Below are 22,465 nucleotides of genomic sequence, written 5' to 3' on the forward strand. Positions count from 1 at the left end.
GGCAGCAGGGGGCAGGCACAGGAGCCCAGAGAAGGGCCCAATCCTGGACTGGGAGGCACAAGACACCTGCTTCTCCAAGAAGACATTTGCTGGGCTAGGTAAGGCATTCTAGGCCCAGAGGACGTCCTGGAAAAACCACAAGAAGAGTGCCCCCCACCCAGCCCCTAGATTCACTTCTCTGCCCTCCAAGGCTTCCAGCCTGGCTGAGCTTCTGGGAACATGGCCCACGCAAGTCTGAGCCTTTAAAGAAACTACCCCCACCCCCACCTACCCTGCATAGTCCTGACAGGCTGTTCTGGGAAACCCCCAGGCCACAGTCTCAGGTTTTTGATTTGGGGCCTGGGGACCTGCCCCATCCCAGTTCCCTTGGGTCAAGGATACAATAGAGGCTAAGGGCTCTTGCCCCGGAGAGGCCCCTTGCTACCCCAGCTAAGGTCCTCATCCTAACTCCACAATCCCTAGAGCGGCCCAAAAACGGGGTCTGGCTATTCAGGAGGGGCGGCTGCAGGCCCCACAGACTCCACTGTGGCCGGCCTCTCTCCCTAGGCCCCACTACCACCAGTGAGAAATGAAAAGACCCAGCCTGACCTTGTGGTTCTACAGCCAAGTAGCTTCCCACCTCAGTTTCCCTGATGTGGCCTCCCTGGGGCTGTAGGCTCTGCAGGTATCAGGTATGGCTGGAGGTACAGGAAGCATAACGTAACCAGACTCTGCCTGGCCCCCATACCATTCTGGGGGCCAAAGCCCTGGTCCCCGCACAGACCCAGGAAGCGTCACCTGGAATGTCCAGACACAAGGCTTCCCAAGACCTTGGCAGAACCCAGAGAGGAGAGGGCTCCAAAGGGAACGGCATTCAGGTGGAAAAGAGAGAGCCTGGAAGGGGAAACAGGTAGATAGCGGCTTGGGGCATGCCCAGTGGCAGGGCCTCGAGTGCCAGGTGGACAGAAGTGTTGGGCGTCACACTCTGTACCCAGTAGCTTCATGGGCCAATCCAAGCAGAAGAGTGGGGCCTTCACACAGTTATTGGCAAATGGGATGCTGAGTAGAGGGGATGATCCCGGGGAGCTGACCAGCCTGGCTGAGCCCCAAACAAGGCAGTTAAGGCCAGGCCAGAGAAATGGCTGTGGGCATGTGTGGAGCTGATCATTCTTTCCTAAGCCTCTGAGGGGAGAGAAGGCCCAGGCTGGCCCCTACCCAGTCCCCCCAGTTCAGCCAGAGCTGCCCTGCTCAGCACTGCCCCCCCTCCCCACAGGCTCTGAGAGGCAAGGACATGGCAGAGAGGGCACCACAGTGCCACCATTACTGAGTGCTTGTAGGTACCAGTGGAGCAGCTCACCCATCCTCCCAGAGGTTCTCTGCATGGGTACCAGCATTCCCACTTTCCCTGGAGCGGGGGTGGGGGAACCAAGGCTCAAAGAAAGGGCATGACTTGCCCCAGACACACAACTAGCACATGATGGAGGCAGAATTTGAACCCAGGTCTGTGTGAATCCAAAGCTGTTAACCATTAGAGTCAAACAGAGATAAAGGCATCCACTTCTCTCTAAAGTATAGAAGCCACAAGAGAACATCACTCCCAGGCCAAAGACAAGAAAAAAACAGGTAATCCACAAAACCGTAGCTTTTGTTCAGCCCGTCAGAAAGCTGAGGTCACAAGGCTATCCCAAACCCAACAAGGCTATCAGGGGAACCAAATTCCAAGGATGACAAGCTCCTCCAAGGACAGCGGGACACAGGACCCTGCACCTTTGTCAGAGCACCAGAGGAAAGGGCAGCTGCGGAAGGAAACAGCAGGAAGTATTAGAATTCTGAAAGGCCAGGTGCAGGCTATGCAACAGTTTAGAATTCCCAGGGGTCCCAGATACAAGGAATCTGCCCTCACCGCCAACTCCCCAGGCAATCAGGAGAAAGCTTGGGGGCCTGGTGGGGGCTGGAGAACGCCCGGTCGGTGGTGCAGGCACCACACCAGTCCACTGCCCAGACCCTTCTTTCTAAGAAGTAGCAGGAGCAAGCTGCTGGGGAAACATGGGAGAGATGAGGCACCTGACTGGAAGAAGAGTGGGAGGGTGGGCAAGCAGATCCCACCCCACTGCTACCAGTGGCCCCTCTTCTACCTCTCAGGCCAGGTGGAGACAGAAGGGGCCCCTGCCTCACTGGGGGGATTTGGGCAACCCCTCCTCCTCTCTGAAGGAGCTCTGGTGGTGCAATGGCTAACCAAAAGGCAGCTGGAACCCATCAGCCATTGAATGGAGAAAAGACCTGCTGATCCACTCCGATAAAGGTTACAGCCTAGGAAACCCTATGCGGCAGTTCTACTCCGTCATATAGGGCTGCTAGGAGTCAGAATCCACTTGAAGGCGCACAACAACCTCCTCTCTGGGCTCCTTCCCTCCTTTCTTCCTTCTGTTCATGTCCAGATCTAGCAAGCCTTTACTGAGGGCACCCTCTGGCCTGGACTCAGCACAAGCTCCCGGAGTTCCCACAGGGCAGTGGGAGTGGGCGAGAGGGGAACCTGGAGCAGGATGGAGGGCCCACCACCTCCTCTGTAAAAGGAGGAGCACAGCTCCTATTCCCCCATCAGGGTGGAGCTGAGAGGCAGAGAGGGCACTGGTGGTGGTCACAGCCCAGGCATCCTGGCCACAGGCCTTCTTAAAGGGACAGGCAGGCTCCAAAGAGCCCCATCCTAAGGAGGGTTTGGGACATCTCTTTGAAGACAGAATCTACTCTGGGCACCACATAGCATGTGATTTTGCTTTTCTCTCTTCTCTAAGGACTTTTAGGTAACCAGAATATAGTTCAATATAAAAGCAGAGGCAAAGACATCAAGTTTGGGGAATGCCAGGCATGCAGGCTGGAGGCTGAAGGTTTGCCTGGGAGGTGGGCAGAGTTGAACAAAATGCCCCCAGGCTAAGGCCTACTCCTGGGGAGAAAGGAGCAGCAAGGGCCAGGGTGCTCTGGGGGCCAGGATGGGGGACTCCCAGTGAGCACGGGAAGCATCTGAGTGACCCTCCTCACCTTCATTTATCAATCCACCCAGGCAATCAACAAGCATTTACTGAGCACCTACTGTAAGCCAGGCCCCGCGGGTCCTCAGCACAACCGGTGGTGAATGAGACAGACAGGGCTCTGCCCACTGAGAGCCTCGGTAGAGAGCTCGTCATGAACAAAGCCTGGTCCAACACCACCACAAGAGGGGCCTCCACACTGGTTGTGCCTCGGGCAGCTCTGCCAGACACCAGAGCTGCCCAGAGTAAAGAGCAGAGCTTTGAAATTAAACTGGTCATGGCCTAGATCCTGACCTTCATCACAAGCTGTGTGCATGGGCAAGTCCCCTAGCCTCTCTGAGCCTCTGTTTCTTCATATGAGGTAATAACAATAACAATCCAAACTAAAAAAAAACAAACCCATTGCCATCAAGTCGATTTTGACTCATAGTTACCCTACAGGACAGAGTAGAACTGCCCCATAGGGTTTCCAAGGAGCAGCTGGTGGATTTGAACTGCTGATCTTCTGGTTAGCAGCTGAGCTCTTAACCACTGCACCACTAGGGCTCCAACAATAACAATAGCAGCTAATTTTTTTTTTTTTTACTGAGCAGTTACTACGTACTCAGTCTTGTTCTAGAACTTTACATGTATAAACTCATTTAATGGACACAAGAACACTATGTGATAGGTACTGTCAGTATCCTCCTTTCAGAGAAGGAAGCCAAGACACAGAGAGGTTTAGCGCCTCGCCCAAGGTCACACAACTAGTGAGCAGGGCAGCCAAAATCCACAGCCAGGCAGCCTGGCTCCAGGGCTTATGCCTTTAACCACTGCATCACAGCCAAGAAGCCATGCCCAGCAAGGGCCCTCAGCATCATTCCAGGCAACTCCTTGACATCCAGCATCACTTGTACTCCAACCCATCTTTGCCCGTTGAATTCCTATTCATTCTCTGGAACCCAGCTCAAATGCCCTGTGTTGAAACCACGGATCCCTCTCAGAGTGAAGGAGAAGGAGACTCACGTGCATTGGGTCCCTGCTGTGCACCAGGCCCCATGCCCATAACCACAGACACAACAGCTCATTTATTCCTCCCAACCCTCAGAGGCAAGATCAACCATCTTTATCTCACAAATGCGGAAACAGGCTCAAAGAGACCAAGTGGCTTTTCCAAGTTCACTTAGCTGGTTGGGGACAGAACTTGCCATACATAATAGGCCTCCAGCAGGGATGGACTTGGGGGATTGTGTGAGAGGAGGCCAGTGTGGGGTCAGCTGATCATTCCTGGGCCACTTGGGTAGAGTGTAGACCGCTTGCCCCTGAAAGAGCACGACATTGTAAGAATTGGGGATAGGATCAGTCAGTCAGTCAACAGACACTGCCTGAGTACACTCTATAAGTAACATGGGTAGGAGTGAGGGACCTCCCCAACTCTGTTCCTTGGTCCTCCTCCATCTCTCCCTCAACTCCAATGCTGAAAGTACCTACTCCCATGCCCACCTGCCCAATGCCTGCCCAGCTATTCTTTTATGTCCAGAGATAATACTGCCACCTCCTCCAAGAAGCCAGCCTGATTATTCCAACACCCCTTAGAACACCCTGGACATGCAGTCTGGCTAAGGACTGGAGCAGATCTGGAAGGCAGAATCGCTCCCCCTCCATGGTCCGTGGAGTGAAGGTTACTCAGGTACAAGAACATGGTTGGGGCACAGGGAGCCCTGCCTCGGAGGTTAACAAGGCACCCTACCCTCCAGAAGGCTCAGGCAGGAGCCAGCTGCACCTGCTGGCAACAAAACTAGCATGATGGATGGCACCATTCAGAAAGAAATAAATCCCAAAGCTCATGCGCTAGGTGAGCTGGGGGGTGTATCCATCTTAGAGATGCTTAATGAATGTGCTGGCGGGTCCCTGGTCTCTGGGGACCTCTCCCACCCCCCCACCCCAGGCTCAGTCCCTCCCCCAAGCTTTCTTAGAATCAGGGATGCAGGGTGCTGAAGAGATGTGAGATTAGCTAGTCCAGACCCAAAACCCCATTGTGTAGATGAGGATGCTGAGGCCCAGAAAGGATTAGCACCCAAAGTCACACAGGAAGTCAGCTACAGAACCTGGACTAGAGCCCAGGCCTCCAGCCCCAGCCTACTTGGCCTCTCACTCAGGCTGCCCTCTCTTCTGGAACCTCTCCAGCCCCTCCCTGGCTTTAAGCCCTGCTGAGTCCCCTAAGAAGAGTCCCTGACCACCTCCTGCCAATCCTAGATCCCTGGTGGAGACCTCTGTCCCCTGACCAGGTCAAGTGTGAAGCCACGTCTCCTCCTCCTCTACCTTGAAAACATGGCCAAGGCATAGTGGGCACCCAGGGCTCAGGGGCACTTTTGGTGGACTGGGTGGAAGAGGGATCACTGTCATGGATTGAATTGTGTCCCCCAAAAATGTGTCAACTTGGTTAGGCCATGATTCTCAGTATTGTGTGGTTGTCTTCCATTTTGTGATTGTAATTTTATGTTAAAGAGGATTAGGGGGGATCGTGACACCCTTACTAAAGTCACATCCCTGATCCAATGTAAAGGGAGTTTCCCTGGGTGTGACCTGAACCACCTTTTATCTTGCAAGAGATAAAAGGAAAGGGAAGCTAGCAGAGAGTGGAGGACCTCATACCACCAAGAAAGCAGTGCAGGGAGCAGAGTGTGCCCTTTGGATCTGGGGCTCCTGCACGGAGAAGCCCCTAGTCCAGGGGAAGATTGATGAGAAGGCCGACAGAGAGCGAAAGCCTTCCCCTGGAGCTGACGCCCTGAATTTGGACTTCTGGCCTAATAGACTGTAAGAAAATAAATTTCTCTTTGTTAAAGCCATCCACTTGTGATATTTGTGTTACAGCAGCACTAGATGACTAAGACAAATACAAAGTGTCCAGGGCCAGGATGGCCAGTGTGGAGCTGCAGACAGATCCTTGGGGATCTGACAATGACCAGATAAGAATGGTCATGCTCGGCTAGTCATCCCCAGAAGCTGTTCCCAAGCCTGGACCCCCATGTTCCCTCCCACGGGTTAATCACACCTCCTGAGTACCTGATAATTATTCTTTGTAGGGTAGCCCCTCACTTCCTAGAAGAAGCAGAGGACAGGCCAGCTTTGCCTGCATCAGAATGCCCCACCAATTCCCAGGGAACAACTCCCTCAATCAAATTAACGAAACACTGAACTGCCTGTGTACAGAGTGGTGGGCGCCTGGGGGGCAGGGGAGCGGGAGAAGGGCCAGAAAACGCGGCTGCCCCACCCCCAGCATCTCCCCCACGGCTGTCACCCTGCCTGAAATGTCACCATGAAAGGGAAACATCGTTCCATTGGGGCTCAGAGGCATTCAAGTCTCCTATTAAAGTGAAAATATCCCTGAGAAAAATCATACCCTCAGTCATTATCCACCTCCACACATTGGCAGAGGAAGTGGGGTGGGGGGTGGGAGGAGGAAGTTGAGTGACAGGGAGCACCTACTATGTGCCAGAGGTCAGTGACAACACTGAGGCTCAGAGGGTCTCATGGCTAGCCCAAGATCACACAGCTGGTCAGTGGCAGAGCTGGGATTTGAATACAGGTGCAGCCGAGTCCAAAGCCAAGCTCTCTCCTTCCAGACAGGTCCGGTGGCTTCCTCTCCAGCTCCCTCTGACAGGGTGAGCCGCTGGCCACCACCATCAGCCGGCCAGGGCCCTGGTGTTGGAAAACCCAAGACACCTTCCTCAGCTGAGGCCTACTGGGTTCTCTGAGCTAGTTTTAATGAGGTAGCACTTTCACACCAACCCCACTGGATATTCCTGCCAGGCTGCCAGAGTTACCACCGAGGAAAAAGAACTGTCTCTGGAATCAGATGACCCAAATTCTAATCATGTCCCTTAACCTCTCTGGGCCTCAGTTTCCCCATCTGTAAAATGGGGAGAGTAACACCCACCTTGCAGTATCGCCACAGGGAGTCCCGAAGGAAGATGTGAAAGAAGCCCAGCACAGATCGTGGCTCAGGGTCAGCCCTCAGGGTAGCCCCCTCCATCTCTCGGTATGGCCAGTCCCCCCTGATGTCCCCAAGAGCCCAGCCAAGCCCTTCGAGAGGACCTGGAACCTGAGGCGGCTGCCATCAGAGGAGGGCTCGGGCAGTGAGCAGAACCACCAGGAAGCAGCTAAAGAAGCGACAGGTGGAAAACCGTTGGGTCCCTGCCTGATCCTCCCACCAGTCCTGCTGCAGAATGAGATCGGGCCCCCAGTCCAAGCCCAATTTCTACTTTGGAGCCCCGGACAGAGGTCTGGGCCCAGTATCACCTGCCTGCCCCATTCCAGGGTCATGCTTGAGGCCTCTGCCTGTAGCCCTAGGAGGCACCATCAAAAAACAAGGACAATGCCATCCTGTGGTGGGCCCCAGTGGACCCCAGAACCCCACCACAACCCTGACTCCTGGGCCTTACATCGTCTGCGGCTTTTCCCCAGGTTTTCTCGCTCAATCCTGCACACCTAGCCTCACGGCCAGATGAGAAAACAGAGGTTCAGTGAGGGCTGCTGACTTGTCCAGAGTCTCCCAGCAGAGTGGGGCCTGGAACAGAGGTCTCTAACCCTGACCTCGTTCCTTTAAAGCTACCTGTTTACTGAGCACCTATGTGGGCCAGGTCTATAGTCTCTCCTTAGAAATGGCTCCCCTTTGCCCACTTTCTGGCAGCTGCATAGACCTCCTCACTGCTGTCCGGGGGTGCTCTCCAGTACCTCACTGGGGTCCCGCCAACAGCCACCCTCCAACCCACTCCACACCTACAGCCTCCCCCCTTCCCAGACATCACCAAGGACTCATCCTGAAAAAAGAGGCAGAACTCAAGTCATTTATTGGCTGTCATGTTAGTCAATCACCTTCTTTCTGCCAATGAGCCGAGGCCTTGCTGGGAGCATCCAGAGACGTTGAAACCCAGATAAGTGGCCAGCCTGGGCCTTGGTAAGGCGAGTAATGAGGATGTAGGAATATGTATTTAGTGACAGCCAGCTATGGGGCAGGCCCCACCCTCTCATTTAATCTTCCCAACAGCCCTGCAGGGGGTGGTTCACATTATACCCACTTTACAGATGGAGAGAGGGCAGTGATGGTTCAGCGGTAGAATTCTTGCCTTCCATGTGGAAAACCTGGGTTCGATTCCTGGCCAATGCACCTCAAGCACAGCCACCACCCATCTGTCAGTGGAGACTTGCATGTTGTTATGAAGCTGAACAGGTTTCAGTGGAGCTTCCAGACTAAGACTAGAAAGAAAAGCCTGGCAATCTACTTCCAAAATCAGCCTGTTGAAAGCCCTATGGATCACAACAGTCTGACTGGCAACCGATCATGGGGATGGTGGAGGACCAGGCACGGTCGTCATGAGTCAGGGACCAACTTGACCACAGCTAACAACAGCAGGGACACATAGCTTAACTTGGATTTGAACTCAGGTCTGCCTGACTCTGAGGCTGGGCTCTCTGTTTCTTCCCCTACCCTCACCCCTGCTGCTGAGAAAACACAAGCAGGTTCATGCCCTGAAGACAGAGCTGAGACTCAGCTTCCCAGAGCCCCCTTTCTCCACGCCTTCAGGTCAGCAGCTGGCCCAGGCTGGCCCAGGGTGGGAAGGCGCCTGCTGCCTTCCTGTGGGGCTGCCTCACTTTCCCCTCTCCCTCCCACTCTGGCTAGCAAATGAGTAAGAAGAATAGAATTACAGTCTGGCTACACAAGACACAGAATTAGCAGGATTAAATATAAATAGCTATTAAAAGTGCCTTATAATTAAATTCATTTTCCAGTTATTTGTTTTACACACACACACCCGCCCACACACATGCACACATGCGCACACTCCCATCACAGCTCCACAAAGAGTGGGTGTCAGAGCCCCCAGCTGCTAACCAGCCTCCTCCTCCCCTCAGTTCCCGCCTCCTTGGAAGCTCTGGTACCAGCTTCTCTTCCACTCCTCTCTGGCCCTGCTTCCCGTTCATCTACCAGGCACTTTCCAGAAGAACGGACGACTACCACTGCTGCTGATCGCTTGTACTGGGCACCTCTTATAAGCCAGGCACTTGACACTCATCATCTCCTTTACTCCACCCAGAGATGTTTTTCATTTATTAAACATGTGTTTAGTGCCAAGTACTTAACATCCATGAGCTCATTTAATCCTCACAATGCCACTCACTCCTCCATTAAACAAGTATTGGTTGAGCATCTACTACATGCCAGGGCTTGGTAAGTGCTAGAAATACTTCATTCAGCCAACAAGACCCAAACCTCTGCCCTGTGGAGCCCACCGTGAAGAAAGCCCAGTGCCAGGGACTGGCCAGGCCACGGGAAAGACGTATGCTGGGGAGGGTTCTGCTGGCTGTAAGCTCCTTGAGGATCTGGCCTGTTCCTACATCTCTGTGTCCAGGGTGGGGTGCAAAGAGGACGTGTCATTCATGAGCGTCAGCCTGAACACCTCAGGCCAGGTGTGAGCCCCATCCCTGCCATTCCTCACACTGTGCCCTTGGGCAGCCCCTTCTTCCCATCAGGCCTCCACTTCCTTCTCTGTAAAATGGGCATCATTCTAATCCTGCCTACCAAAAGTAAAGGAGTTAATACTTGCAGAGTGCTTTGAATGGCGACTGGCACATAGTAAGTGCTCAGTAAGGGTTGTTGTTAGTTGTCATCAAGTCAGTTCCAATTCATGGTGACCTTACTAACAATAGAACAAAATGCTGTCCAATCCTGTGCCATCTTCATGATGGTTGATATGTTTGAGTCCATTGTTGTTACTATTGTGTAGTGCCTCCCAACCTAGAGGTTCATCTTCCAGCACTACATTGGACCATATTCTGTGATCCATAGAGTTTTCATTGACTACTTTTTAGAAGTAGATTGCCAGGCCTTTCTTCCTAATCTTAGTCTGAAAGCTCAGCTGAAACCCATCCACCATAGGTGGCCCTGCTAGTATTTGAAATACCAGTGGCATGCATAGCTTCTAGCATCACAGCAACATGCAAGCCACCACAGTATGACAAACTGACAGGTGGCACAATAAGGGTTAGCTGCCATTGCTATTATTAGCATTATTACTACAACTATTGCTATTGCTATCATCTGCCTTACTTGTAGAGTCAGGGAGTCATGGACAGGAGAGAAGGTAGAACACTGTAAAGTCTCATAGAGATGGAAGGACTATAAGGCCTGTAATAGTGGGAGGAAATGCCCTGGGAGGGGTGCACTGAAAGTCTATGCACAGGGTATGTTAAATGGGAGAGGGACCACCTCCAGCTGGTGCCCTGGAGGGCTTCCTGGAGGAGGGGTCATGCTTCAGGCCTCTCCACAAAGGCCCCCTTCCCTTTGCTCACTTAGCCTGATCTCCAACCCACCCATGAGGCTATGGGAAGTCCTCAGCCCCAGAGCCTGGACTGTAGGGGGGGCACATCAAGAGCTTTAGCCTTTGAATCCAGCCATTCATTCAACTGGCTGGCCCCACTGCCTCTTAAAAAAAAAAAAAAAATTTTTTTTTTTTTTCCTCTTAAGCCCCTAGGAAAGGCAGGAGAAGAAGAAAATCCTGCTCTTCTAGCGGCAGATGATTGGGAGGCAGAGCACAGATGCCAAGATGAACAAGGCCTGAGACAATACGGAGGCAAGAGCATGACCCCAGGCAGCGCACTGTGAGGCTGCAGGTGTTTTCTAACTCCCTACTGTGCATTATCCTGCCCCATTACCTCACTTACACTGAGCTGCCACCTCTCTGTGGCAGGCAGAATCACGCCCTCTTTCTCCAGAGGAGGTGACTCAAAACCCAGAGAGGTCAGCTGTGGCTTGCCCAAGGTCACAAGGCCAGCAAGTAGCAGTACTGGGGACAGAACCCACATCTATCTGACTCAAAGCCTTTCCTTAGCCCATGCTGTCACTGAATCAGGAAGACCCTCCTGGGGGACATAAAGCCAGGGAGACAATGTCCCTGGAAAGCTTCCCCTGTGCTGTCCCTGCCTGCCTGGCCCCTCTCATCCCCCTCTGTCACCTCCCCAAGGTGGACTGACTGTCCACCCCTCTCACTGCCTGCAGAGCCCAACACCCAGCCGGCCCGGGAGCCCATCGGTAAAGACTTCAGTCCTAAAAGTAGGCAGCTGAGCTAATTAGCACAGGCTCCATTCTCTTTTCTCAGGGAGGACATTATTTCATTATTCAAAGCCAAACACAGCCCAGTGGTGTCTGGCAAACCCGAACAGGCAGCTGGCAAAGGCAGTGCAAATCGACAGGCAGCAAGAGACCTGCTCTGCCCCTACCTCCCCATGGGGCTTTGGGGCTCCGTCCCATTTTTTGACAAATGCCTGGGGAGAGAAAGGAGCCTGTGTTGTATGGGAAAGATCACGGGCTGAGAGATAAGGTACAAAGACCCCATAGACAACCCACGGCCATTGTCACGTCCAGATGACATCGGCCAACCCCAGGTAAAGGAGAGAGGGAGGGAGGGAAAGAGAAGTGTTCGTGTGTGGTAGTAGGGGGAATATTCTGGTACCAGGCCAGGCTGCAGCACTGGAGGGCAGCGTGAGAGTCCTGCCATGTCCATGATGATGGACAGCCTTCCTGCTGCCCACAGGACAGAGACCAGCCCTCAACAGGAGTCCTGCCTACCTTCCCAGCTCATCGCCGCCAGCTGCCTTAAGCCCATTGGATGGGCTTCTTGCCATCACCCACACACAACTGGCTGGGCTCATTCCAGCCTCCTCTTTGGTGACCATGCTGCTTCCCCTCTTTCTGCCTCTCCAGGCTTGGCACCACCTCCTCCAGGGGCCTTCCTGGCTGCTCCATTCTACGCTCTGCCTCAGGTCCCTGGAGCATTTGCCATTGGCACCACAAAATCAAGCACATGGCAATGCAGTGTCTGCCTTGCCGGGCACTCTTGTTGTGGCTGTTGTTTTGTGGGTCCTGTGTGCTGGAGAGAACAGAGATCTGGCCCCCTATACCTCCGAGGAGTTTGGAATAGAGACAGGCACACCAAACCAAAAACCCAAACCCACTGCCATCAAGTCGATTCCAACTCATAGCGACCCTATAGGACAGAGTAGAACTGCCCCACAGTTTCCAAGGAGCGCCTGGCAGATTCAAACTGCTGACCTTTTGGTTAGCAGCCATGGCACTTAACCACTGCGCCACCAGGGTTTCCAGACAGGCACACAGTAGGTGCTTAATAAGTGTTTGCTGACTGAACACTAGAAAGTCCTTCCAGAGACTCCATGTGGTGCAATGGGGAAGCCCCTGGCTGGTTCAAAGACCAGAGTTGTAGTTCAGCTCTAAAGCTAAGCTTCCATATGTCCTTGCATCGGTCGCTGGATTCTCTTGGCCTTAGTGTCTCCGTCTGTTAGAGCAGGGCTTGAGTCAGAATGACCTCTGGAGCTGTGTCCAGGTGGGAGGAGACTGCAGGCTTCAGGCTGAGCCATGGTGCCGAATCAGGCGGCCCTTTCTGGGTGCGGTGGGCACAAAAGATGAACCCAGCCCTGAAGACAGTGGGCTGGGGCTAGGGGACAAAAGGAGGATGCAGCTGAGAAAGGCCATTTATTTGGATTGTTGGTTCTGGGCACTGCCAGGGGCTGTCGGTATAGGGGCTGCCTGCTCAGTCTGGTGAAAGAGGCTCAGGCCTAGCCACACTGAGAACATGGTCTGATGGAGGAGGGGGTTGGACACAGGGACTGTACGGAAGGGCCCAGACTTCCCACCCACTACACACACATACACACACACACACACACACACACACACACACACTTAGCTTCCAGAGTGTGAGAAGCTACTGTCCAATCCCCTCCTCCAAACTGTGCCAGGTACCTGCCTTCATGAGAGATGAGACAAAGAAACCATTTGCTGTGGGAAAGCAGGCAACAGGCCCAGAGCTGGGAGGGATGGAAGGGAAGGCATACAGAAGAAGGTAGAGGGAAAAGAAGGAAGGATGGATGGGAAGGAGGGAGGGAGGGAAGGAGGAAGGAGGGAAGGAAGAAGGGAGCTAAGGAAGATTCTAGCACTATCAAGCAGATCTTGGCAGGGCCCTGTAATGGCCCAGCCACCATCCGCTTCTGAATAATTTCTCCAGCAGAAACTCCATAATTATGGGTAATAACAATCCCTCTGATTTGCATGTATTGAGCACCTTTCAGCCCGAGATCTCCAAGTGCTTTGCCAACATTAATTAATTCATTAGCACACCTGCCTCCCCGGGACAGGGCGGCACGACACTCCGCCCAGCATAGCAGGGCTGGCTCCGGGTGCACAGTGGGTACCAGCCCATGCAAGGGCGTGTGTTGGTGTCCTGGGAGGCAGGATCTAGACAGGAAGCGCCCACAGAGCAGCCCCCGAGGCCCAGGACCGCACCTCCAGCTGCCCCCTCAGAAGTCAGGGCTGTCCTCTCCATGCCCTAGGGCCTGGTCTCCCTGCCCTAGCCCGTCAGAGGGCCCGATCCAGGGATTCTGGTGGTCAGGTGGGCAGAATGTGATCTAGCCCCAGCTCTGTCCTCAGTCACCAGGGAGCTTGGGAAATTCACCAACCAAAAACCGACTGCCATGGAATCAACTCCAACACCTGGTGCCCCATGTGTGTCAGAATAGAACTATGCTCCATAGGGTTTTCAATGCCTGATCTTTCAGAAGTAGATTGTCAGGCCTTTCTTCTGAGGCACCTCTGGGTGGACTCAACCTCCAATCTTTCAGTTAGCAGCCAAGCAAGTTAACCACTGGCACCACTCAGGGACTCCATGAAATGCAGCTTCTTCACCAGTATAATGCGACCTCAGGCTCTCCAGCTTCCGAGGTGCTTGGGAAGCTCACGGCAGACAATGTAGGTGCGACATGTTTAGATCTGTCCAGAGCTGTGCACAAGAGGATATCAGGAAAAGGGACCAGAAGGCTATAGGCTGATGCAGGCCCCTTCTTCCAGGGCCGGGCCTGGCCACAGCCAGGTCTCCATGGGGCTCTAGGTCCTACCCCCTCAACCCTGCCCTCAGCTTCACCCCCACTCCCATTGCCCATCCTGGCCTCAGGAAGAGGCAGAGGCCCCAGGGACCCAAAGCAAGGCAGTCCCCAAACTCACATTCCAGGTCAGCCTAGAGACCCTCAAGGTGCAGATGGGGAAACAAGCACAGAAAGGGGAGGCGCACAGCTTTGACGTCAGACCTGGAATCAAATCCTGGTACCACCACTTATTTGCGTACCTTGAGCAAGTCACTTTACCTCCCCAAGCCTCCGTTTCCTTATCTGTAAAATGAAATAACAATACCCTGAGATAATGTAGATGCTTAATAAATGGATCCGTTATATTTATACTTTCTATTTCGCACCTTCCCAAAGGTCACATAGAAAACTCCATAATTGGGCTCAGCCATCATGTCACAGATATTTACTGAGCATCTGCTATGTGCCAGGCAGTCTGCTGCCTACCTCTGTTTCTACCTTCCCTCTTCAAAGCATCCTCTGCCCAGCTCGCTGGCTTCCTCACTATCTGTCCCATACCCCTGCCTCCTTCCTGATGCCAAGCATTCGCCCTTGCTGTTTCCTCCACCTAGAGTGCCCTCCCTCCCCGACTCTGCAAAGCTAAATTTCCCTTCAGTCTTTAAGGTCTGATTAGCCCTGTCTCCTCCAGAAAGCCTTCCCTGATTTCTCCAGTATGGTTTACACCTAGCTGCTTCCCAGTTCCTCATCCTGTCTCCTGGGCAGGACTCCTTCCAGGTTAGGATTAGATCTTCTCTTCATCCTGTCCCCACAGTGTGGCTGACCAGATGCTCAGTAGGAGGGCTCTGGGCTAGTCTGCAACAGGGCAAGGGAGGCAGAGCCTCGGCTATAAGAGGCATGAGAGGCCATGTATACTCATAAGCGCAGGGGAGGCCCCAGGCTAGAAGCTGCCCAGTCGAGCCCACCTGCTTCCCTGAAAGGTCCTGATCTCTGTGTCCCTCCAGGCATGATGACAGTGGGAGATAACCCCTTGCGTGTTGACAGCCCTTTATAGTTACGGCCCACAATCTCATTGGGGTCCATGAGGAGTTCAGGGCCCAAAGATCATCCAGTCATGCTCAGGCACTCACACTCATAAATCTAGATGAACACGTGTGACATAGTCATGCACCCATTCTCCCATACATGTTCACGTGAAATACAGTGACACACACTCATAGACATATGTGCTATGATACAGGGATGGATAAGCCCCTTTCTCCAAGGGGCATAGTTGCACAATACATACACTAACACAATGACAACCACACACCCACAAACACATACACACACTCCTGCACACAGCCTAGCACATCAACACACACACACACGGTCACACTGACACACACATATACCAAAGGTGTAGCCAGTTCTAACACTAAGGGAAGTCCAGGCCGGGGGTGAGGCCCAGGGTCACCACTCTGGTTAGTGGGGTAGTGAATATGTGACCATTTACCTCCAACTGGGCATCTTACCGTCTGGCTTTCACCTATTTCTTCTGCATGTTTTCATCACAGTTTTGAGCGCACTAATGTCAGCATACTAACTTGAAAGACAATCTCAAAGATGCCACGTTAGGAGAACATGCTCAGGAGGGCGGCCCTCCTTTGCCTAGACATCCCCATTCATGTGCACCACACCCAGTCCACTCTCCAGCCACATGCACGTGCACTAACACACACACTCAGGCATGCTCACACACTCAGCCCTCAGGCAGGCCTCGGCACCCAGCCCTGGGGAATGGCTACCCACCTCTGCACTACTGGCCTCCCCATCCACACCTCCAGTCCTTGCTGTCTGGGGATGGAGGTGAGAAAATGATAGGAAATTAAACTCAAGCCTAGGAAAGATTGCCATGGTCTTCTCTCTCCCCAATCAGTATCCCTGTCTCAAAGGTCACCTCCTCCAGGAGGCCTCCCTTATTCCTCAGAAACCATCTTGGCTTGATATTTGAGACTATGTCATTGAGAAGTGTCCCCGTGGGTAGTCTGCCTATGGGACCCTGGCTCTGACCTGACAGGGCACTGGCCATAGGTGCGGGTTCACCCAGGAACCCAGCATCACCGTGGGGTGGGGGGAATCCAGTCAGCCAGAGCAGAACTGAGTCGAGGCTGAGGTACCCCATAGGTGGAGGCTAGGCCCCTCTGGGCTTATGGGGATCACTTTTCCTCTTTTTGCCTCAGTTTCCTCACCTGCCAGTGGGAGTGTTGTGAAGACCAAGTTCAAGGTGCTTTTTGAGCTAAAAACGCCATGTAGGTGCAAGGTCTCATTTTTTTTGTTTGTTTGTTTTTTCTTTGCAGAGTGTTCTCAAGGAATTCTTCTCTCCCCCCAACAACTTGGGGTTCTCAATGGACCCTGAGCTGCAGAAATGAAACTTCAAGGCCGCAGAGGAGAAGAGAGAAAGTGTCAAGACAGGGCAAAGAACCAGAGACAGATCAAGGAGGAAAAGGAGAAGGCAGGCAGCCATAGGTCTCCTACAAGCAGGCAAGGGCTGGTTGAAATTCCCCAGAACCTGGGGGCTCAGCCTCCCACCCTGGCACAAGCCTCAGCCCAGGCCTCGGAGCACAGAGCCCTGGTAAGGGGCCCAACCTCCAGCTCGTTAGCCAAGACCTGCTCGTTAATCACCACCAACCGCCTTTCTCTGCCTTGGCTGTGTCAGGCCATAATAATATATGAAGAACATTCATTTATTCACCAACTTCCCACTCAGGAAAAGATATATGACATTGTAGGAATGGATTTATCCTGATACCCAGCTTTCAGCAAAGTGAAGCTAATTTAAACATTTAAGTCAACAGCTGGCCCCTCCTCTCACCTCTTTTTTTTTTTTTTTAATGGTGGGAAGTTGAAGGATGGGAGGGAGGCTGAAAATGTACAAGCCTGCACAGTTGGAGGGCTAGCAGCAACAGAGAGGACCAGGGGGCTCAGCTGACCCCCTCTGGCCTCTCCCCCACCACACATATGGCTCCAAATCTGAAATAAAATCAATGCAACAAGTGGGGGCAGAAGAAAGAGCACCGTAGTGGGGGGTCTGGACTCCTGCGGCGCCACTAACTGACCACACAGACCTGGACAAGTCTCTCCTCTCTGGGCAACAAGTTACTTGTCTGTAGCAGGAGAGGGTGGGGCAAACTCACCACTGTTTAGACACTGGTCCTCTTTAGCTTCCCAAACTGGCTTCTCCTGCCCTCTCCTGGGTATCTCCTCCACCCCTGGGACCCATCTGTATGCTCTGGGGGAGAAGAGCCCTCAGGAATGGCCAGGAGGACCTCCCTGCATGGAGAAACAGCTGAACCAGGGGTTTCAGAGCAGGCTGGTGCAGTCAGAGTGTGCTGCATGGAGGAGGCAAGGCTTGAGACTAGGCAAGGGGAGCAGCTGAGCCTTGCATTTAAGAGCACAGCCTCTGGAGCTAGATGCCTGCACTCAAATCCCTGCTTTCCCGTTTGGTACTCTGACTTCAGGCAAGGTGGTTACCCTTTCTGTGCCTCAGTTTCCTCAACTGAAAAAAGATGATGATGAGTGTGCCTACCCCATAGGGTTCTTGGGAGGATCAGGTAGGGCCACTATCCAGGAAAGCCCCTAGCACCATGCTTGACACACAGAAAGAACTCAGCAATGTCAGTGTCATGGAGATATTTGGGTAAGGCTGGTCTGATCCAAGTCTCCCTAGTGCCTGTCCCACTCCAGCCCGGGGCCTGACTGGGTGTTCCAGGGTGGGGTTTGCTCAGCTCAGCCCACAGGGAGCCCACCAGGCCCCCTGACCAAGGCAGGAAGATTTTTCTTTGCTACTGACTAAGACCAAACTAGCCCACCCTCAATGAGTAAAGAAGACCTAGAAAGCTCTTACCAGCAGGGCAGGTGAGTAAGCAGCAGGCCCTCAGGGGCTGGGCATGCAATCTGTGTAAATGCAACGCTCGAGCATGCACACCCACATATATATGTGCACACACACACTTCCCACACTGCCCTTCCCACAGCTCCCCCTCCTTCACTGGCCTTTGGCCTGAGATTGTAGAGTGCCCAGCTGCCCCCCAGCACCCTTGGCCCTGAGAGTGGTCTGGCACAGAGAAGGAGTATAAATGGAAGGAACCTGCCCAGATCACAGGCTGGAGGGAAACAGGGGAGGGAGGACAGGGACCTGCAAGGCCTGCTAACCCCCAGACCCCCACAGCCCACTCAGCCCAGGTGGCAGGGACAGCGTGCCATGGGTAGGTTACTCTCGGAGCCTCAGTTTTCTCACCTGAAAAAATGGAGCCAATTATGCCAACCTCCCAAGGGGGTTGCAAGGGTTTAAGTAAGACATCCACTGAAGCACCAAGCTCAGGGCCTGGCCCACAGAAGGTGCTGCCCCTCTCGGTGCCCCTCCCCTAATTTCAGAGGTGCAGAACGAGGCAAGGGAAGCATTTGTCTCATGCCCAACTGGGGAGGGGAGCCCACGTTAGACAGTGGCGGATGGAAGCCGGCGCCTGGGGAGAAAAGTGCAGCTTACGTGGGGGTGTCTGCGTCTCTGTAAATGGGGTTCTAATTGAGTGCCCTATTAAAACGTGTCAATCGCTAACACAGCTGTTTTAATAAAGGAGTTCCTGTGTTATTTTTAAAAGGTATAACTGAACAGAAAACATGCTGAGCCCTTTCTCCTGGCCACACCTGAAGAGAGCCTGGCATTGGAGCCACACCTGTACCAGGACACCGTCGCCCACCTGTGCTAGCCAGTGCCTGTCCTGGACCAGGGCCAGAGGGCAGCCATGCCCCAGAAAGTGACTGCCAGGTCTCAGAGGCCCCTTCCCTCCCTATGCGGGCTTGGGTGACAATTCTAAGAAGGCAGCTTTTTTTTTTTTCCCTCCTTAAAAGGGAGCTTGACGGTGACTCACGCCTGTTTTTCCCACAGCCTTCCTGCTTCTGCTGTGTTGTCACTGAGGCACACCTGACACCTTCCTCCTCTGCAGGGAGTGGGGAGGGGGATAAGGAACAGCCAGACTGCGCATGGACAGGCTCAAGGGGAGGGGGAGACCAGGGTACCTCTGGGGTAAGTCTAGCCACCGAGGGCATCCCAGGCCCAGCCCCGTGGCCCCTATCCCAGGACCCTCAGCCAGGCCCAACCCCACCAGGCTCCAGTGCCCGTTTGTAACAGCAGGTGCTGGACCAGACACAGGGGTTGCAAACTGGGCAGCAGAATATTTTGTGTGGCCTGCTCAGTGGTTTTTAAAAGCTCAGAACCGGCTGCCAACGCTTACGAATCGCATAGAAATCTGGATTTCTGGTTTCTCTTTGAAAAATCTGATCTGGCCACAGAGGACCTACATTTCCATGTGGCAACAGCCACGTGGCTGAGGTGTAGGCCTCCAGCTCCCCACGGTCCCCACCCACATTCTGTGCCTGGCCCCGGGGGTATTTGAATTTGAGACCCTTGAGCAAAAGGCTCGCTAAGGGCCAGCCTCCAGTTCTGTGGTTCCAAATCAAAACCATTATTGAGGTCCCTGTGCCCTCCCTGGGGGTGGGGGGATTAGAGCATAGGAGGAGAAGGAGGAGGTGAGTACACGGGGCGGGTGGGGTGACAGAACTCACTACCCATTGCCATCGATTCCGGCTCATAGCGATCTTATAGGACAGAACGGAACTCATAAAAAAAAAAAAAAAAAATTTTTTTTTTTTTTTTATGAGTTCCAGACCCAAATTGGGAATACAATCCAGGAACATACCCAAACCCACTAAACCCACTGCCGTCGAGTCATCTAAAAGGTTCTATTTTGTTGTTACAGTTAACAAGTATCCATTTTCTAATTCACGCCATTCTATTATACCAAAAAACTGCTCCAGTATATGGGATGGGACAATGCTGGGACCTGCCACCAAACTGTGAGGGTTGAGGTCACGGCAGCTGAGCACACAGAGCAGGGCACGCAGGTGTGGCCTGACACAACCAAGCACTGTCCCAGCGGTCTCAGGGAGAAAGTCAAGCAGGAGCGGGTGCTCTCTGCATTCATATTTGGGGATGTAACCACCAGTTGAAAGGGTTGAGTTGTAATTGTGCAAATACACATAATAGGCTAAAAGCTTCTTTTGCTATGATTGTGCTCCTTTGAGTTAAGATGTCTAGACTTTAGAAATACCATTATCCTGGACCAGGGCAGGTACAGGACTTTCCAGGTAAACAATCTCACTGTTATCAAGTGCTCAATGGAGGGATTCAGACAGAAAGAGCTCCCAGAAGGAAGAGCACCAGGAGCTGGAGAGCCCACGAAGTTCCCTGACCTGGAGGGCATGGCCTCCTGACCAGCCACCTACAGCCCTCTTGCCCAAGATTTTCCCTCAGATGATTGGCCCCTGAAATCCTGGACCACATAGGGCCATGAATAGCCTCCTGGGTGCCCCCTCTCTCTTTCTTGCTGGCAGGGAAATGACAGTCTGGGAGCTGATCCAAAGGAGCTCAGAGAGGCCCTGCCACACGCCCAGCCCGTAGAGCTTCCATCCCCAGAACATGATCTCTTTGAGCCTCTGTTTTCCCATCTGAAAAGCGGACACGAATAATGGAGGCCTGGCTGCGCAACAATGTTCAGTGTGCAGACCTCTGCTTCCATTTCCCTCATTCCCCCAAGTAAAAGCCCACAGGCCACCTAAGACCCGGTTCTAAGCTGGGCTGTGCCACTAACTTGTGGCTGTATGACCCCAGACAAGTCCTAACCCTCCCTAACCTCATGCTCCCATCTGTAAAATGGGGTTTTATGCCCTCTTGGGTCTTTCAAGCCCTAGAACTTGATCCAGCCCTGAAGTCCCCAGGCAAGCTTGGCCTGCAGCTGCACCCAGGAGTGTGAGACGACAAGGGGAGCGGCTGAGGCAGCACTACGAGGCTCCTGCTGGGTGAGGGCAGGGTGAGCTGAGGGTCTGGTGGAGGCTGGAGATATGAGGACAGTGAGGGCAAGCCAGTCTTTTAGGACGCTTTTAGGCCTGGACAGGACGTGAGCCCACAGCACGAAGAAAGCACATCCTGTGCTCAAAGACTCAAGTTAAAGGGTAAGATATAGTCTCCAAGCTCCAGAGGAGCAGGCCTTGGGCAAGCTCCTCACTCTTCTTGCTCCACCCAGTGGACCCTAATCCTGCCTCTACACCCCACCTCCTCCAGGAAGCCTACACTGACCACCTTCCTCCTTGGCACCTTCCCCCCACAGACCAGACCTTCTGGGTACAGATGGAGCAAGCGGGGCTTGAGAGGAGCAGATGCAACCCAGGGCCGCACAGAAGTCCTGGGTGAACCAAGACTTCTGCACTGAACCTTGCAGCTTCCTGTGCTTCAGCCAGCCCTTCCGTGTCAGCTCTAGGAGATCGGGGTTGGAGGCTGGGAAAGCAGGACCAAGAGGGCAAGCTCACTGGTAAAGCCACACAGGAATGCAGCTTCACACCACCAGGTCTTTGCCCAAGCTGAACACCTTTCCACGGTTAATACTCGTTCACGGGTCCCCTCCTCCATGAAGGCTTCCCTGATAAGACATCCCACTCCCTGGACCACCCCTCCCCGCACGCAGCCCGCGTATCTCTACTCTGCACCCAGGAGCCTTCCTTGTACCACCTATTTACAAACCAGCCTCTCCACAGGGTTGGGTGCTTCCTTAGGGAGGGACCGGGTCTGAGTGCTGTCACCCCAGCAGCAGCTCCAGGACTGTGCCTGGCACATAAAACCCAACCCATTGCTGTCAAGTCAATTCCGACTCAGAGTGACCCTATAAGACAGAGCAGAACTGCCCCATAGGGTTTCCAAGGTTGTAATTGTTACGGAAGCAGACTGTCACGTCTTTCTCCCTCAGAGTGGCTGGTGGGTTGAAACTGCCGATCTTTGGGTTAGCAGCCAAGCTCTTAACCACTGCGCCACCAGGGCTCCTTGCCTGGCACGTGGTAGGTGCTGAACAGACACCTGGGGAATGACTGTGAGACCAAAGGGAAGGAGGCATGTGAGAACTGCTCGGAAAAAAAGGTGCCCACCACAGCCCCCATCTCCCAGGCGGGCATGCCCCACCCCACCCCGCCCTCGCCTGGCTGGAGAAAGCTGCAGAATTAAGCACAAGTTATAATTAAGATGGGATGTTTGAAGAGAAACATAATCTCCGTTTCCGTGGGATCCGCGGGCACAACAGTAATTAACGTCTCATTAACATTCGCCCAATTAAGCAGTTTATGAAAGTGTATGGATTTGCATACTGCCACGCCAGGCTCGCTCAAGCAGGCGTCGAAGTTAACCCCTGCAGCCCCAGGCTGGAAGGCGATAAGGCTGGGCAAGGCCTGGGGAGGAGGAGGGGTGGAGGTGTCACCAAGTCAGCAGAGGCTGTGGGGAGGGGCCACAGCCCCTGGCACCTCCCCCAGGCCCACCTCACGGTTCCCCCCACCCCCCCTCCCCTGGCCTAGGAGTGGACCATTCCCTACTTGCAAGGTCAAGGTCAGAGTTTCTCAAAAGGAACTTTTACAAGAAAACGTAGGTCACTGGTGCCACTCACCACTACCACCCCAGGCTTTTCCCACCC

At 53.5% G+C, this 22,465-nt stretch overlaps 1 protein-coding gene across 1 annotated transcript in view; it reads left to right on the forward strand.

The window, feature by feature from the left end:
• Positions 1-4,790: 4,790 nt before the first annotated feature.
• LOC135233036 (collagen, type I, alpha 1a-like) overlaps positions 4,791-22,465 on the forward strand; it is a 126,488-nt gene continuing 108,813 nt past the window's right edge. The window contains exons 1-4 of the mRNA XM_064296144.1: positions 4,791-4,839; positions 7,037-7,230; positions 7,452-7,510; positions 11,009-11,076. Coding sequence (XP_064152214.1) covers positions 4,791-4,839; positions 7,037-7,230; positions 7,452-7,510; positions 11,009-11,076 — 370 coding nt within the window. The remainder of the gene's footprint in view (positions 4,840-7,036; positions 7,231-7,451; positions 7,511-11,008; positions 11,077-22,465) is intronic.

The sequence above is a fragment of the Loxodonta africana genome, chromosome 13, assembly GCF_030014295.1.
Source record: "Loxodonta africana isolate mLoxAfr1 chromosome 13, mLoxAfr1.hap2, whole genome shotgun sequence".
Taxonomy (NCBI): Eukaryota; Metazoa; Chordata; class Mammalia; order Proboscidea; family Elephantidae; genus Loxodonta; species Loxodonta africana.